Below are 343 nucleotides of genomic sequence, written 5' to 3'. Positions count from 1 at the left end.
GAATCGCAGAGAATAATGTGACCTTCACCTCCAGAGAAAAAGGATCCCACGCTGATTCCAATAATCATCGGCGCGGTCGTGGGAGGCCTCGTTCTCACTGTCCTGGTGTTCATCTGCGTCGCCATCTATATGAAGAGCAAGAAAAGGGGCGACAAAGTGCAGTCATTGCAGGTAAGAGCCGACGAGGGGGATCTGGAGAACAGGTAAGGGCGAGCTTCGAATGTGTGAAGGGAAGATTGGGCAAGGGAAAATGGATAAAAACAAATGAGGGAGATTAAAGAGAGAGAGAATGGGCAGGAACAAGGAAAAGGAATATAAAACAAATATCTGGTATCAGGGAACA

General features: G+C 47.5%; 1 protein-coding gene across 1 annotated transcript in view; it reads left to right on the top strand.

The window, feature by feature from the left end:
• Positions 1 to 175, top strand: part of LOC119585257 — a gene marked incomplete in the record, with an annotated part of 12,687 nt that extends 12,512 nt beyond the window's left edge. Inside the window, 2 exon segments of the mRNA XM_037933925.1 lie at positions 35 to 75; positions 77 to 175. Of these exon segments, the coding sequence (XP_037789853.1) occupies positions 35 to 75; positions 77 to 175 (140 nt within the window).
• Positions 176 to 343: the final 168 nt, after the last annotated feature.

The sequence above is a fragment of the Penaeus monodon genome, chromosome 19, assembly GCF_015228065.2.
Source record: "Penaeus monodon isolate SGIC_2016 chromosome 19, NSTDA_Pmon_1, whole genome shotgun sequence".
Lineage (NCBI taxonomy): Eukaryota > Metazoa > Arthropoda > Malacostraca > Decapoda > Penaeidae > Penaeus > Penaeus monodon.
Note: the sequence above shows the minus strand (reverse complement) of the source record. Positions and strands in the feature narration are given on the sequence as shown.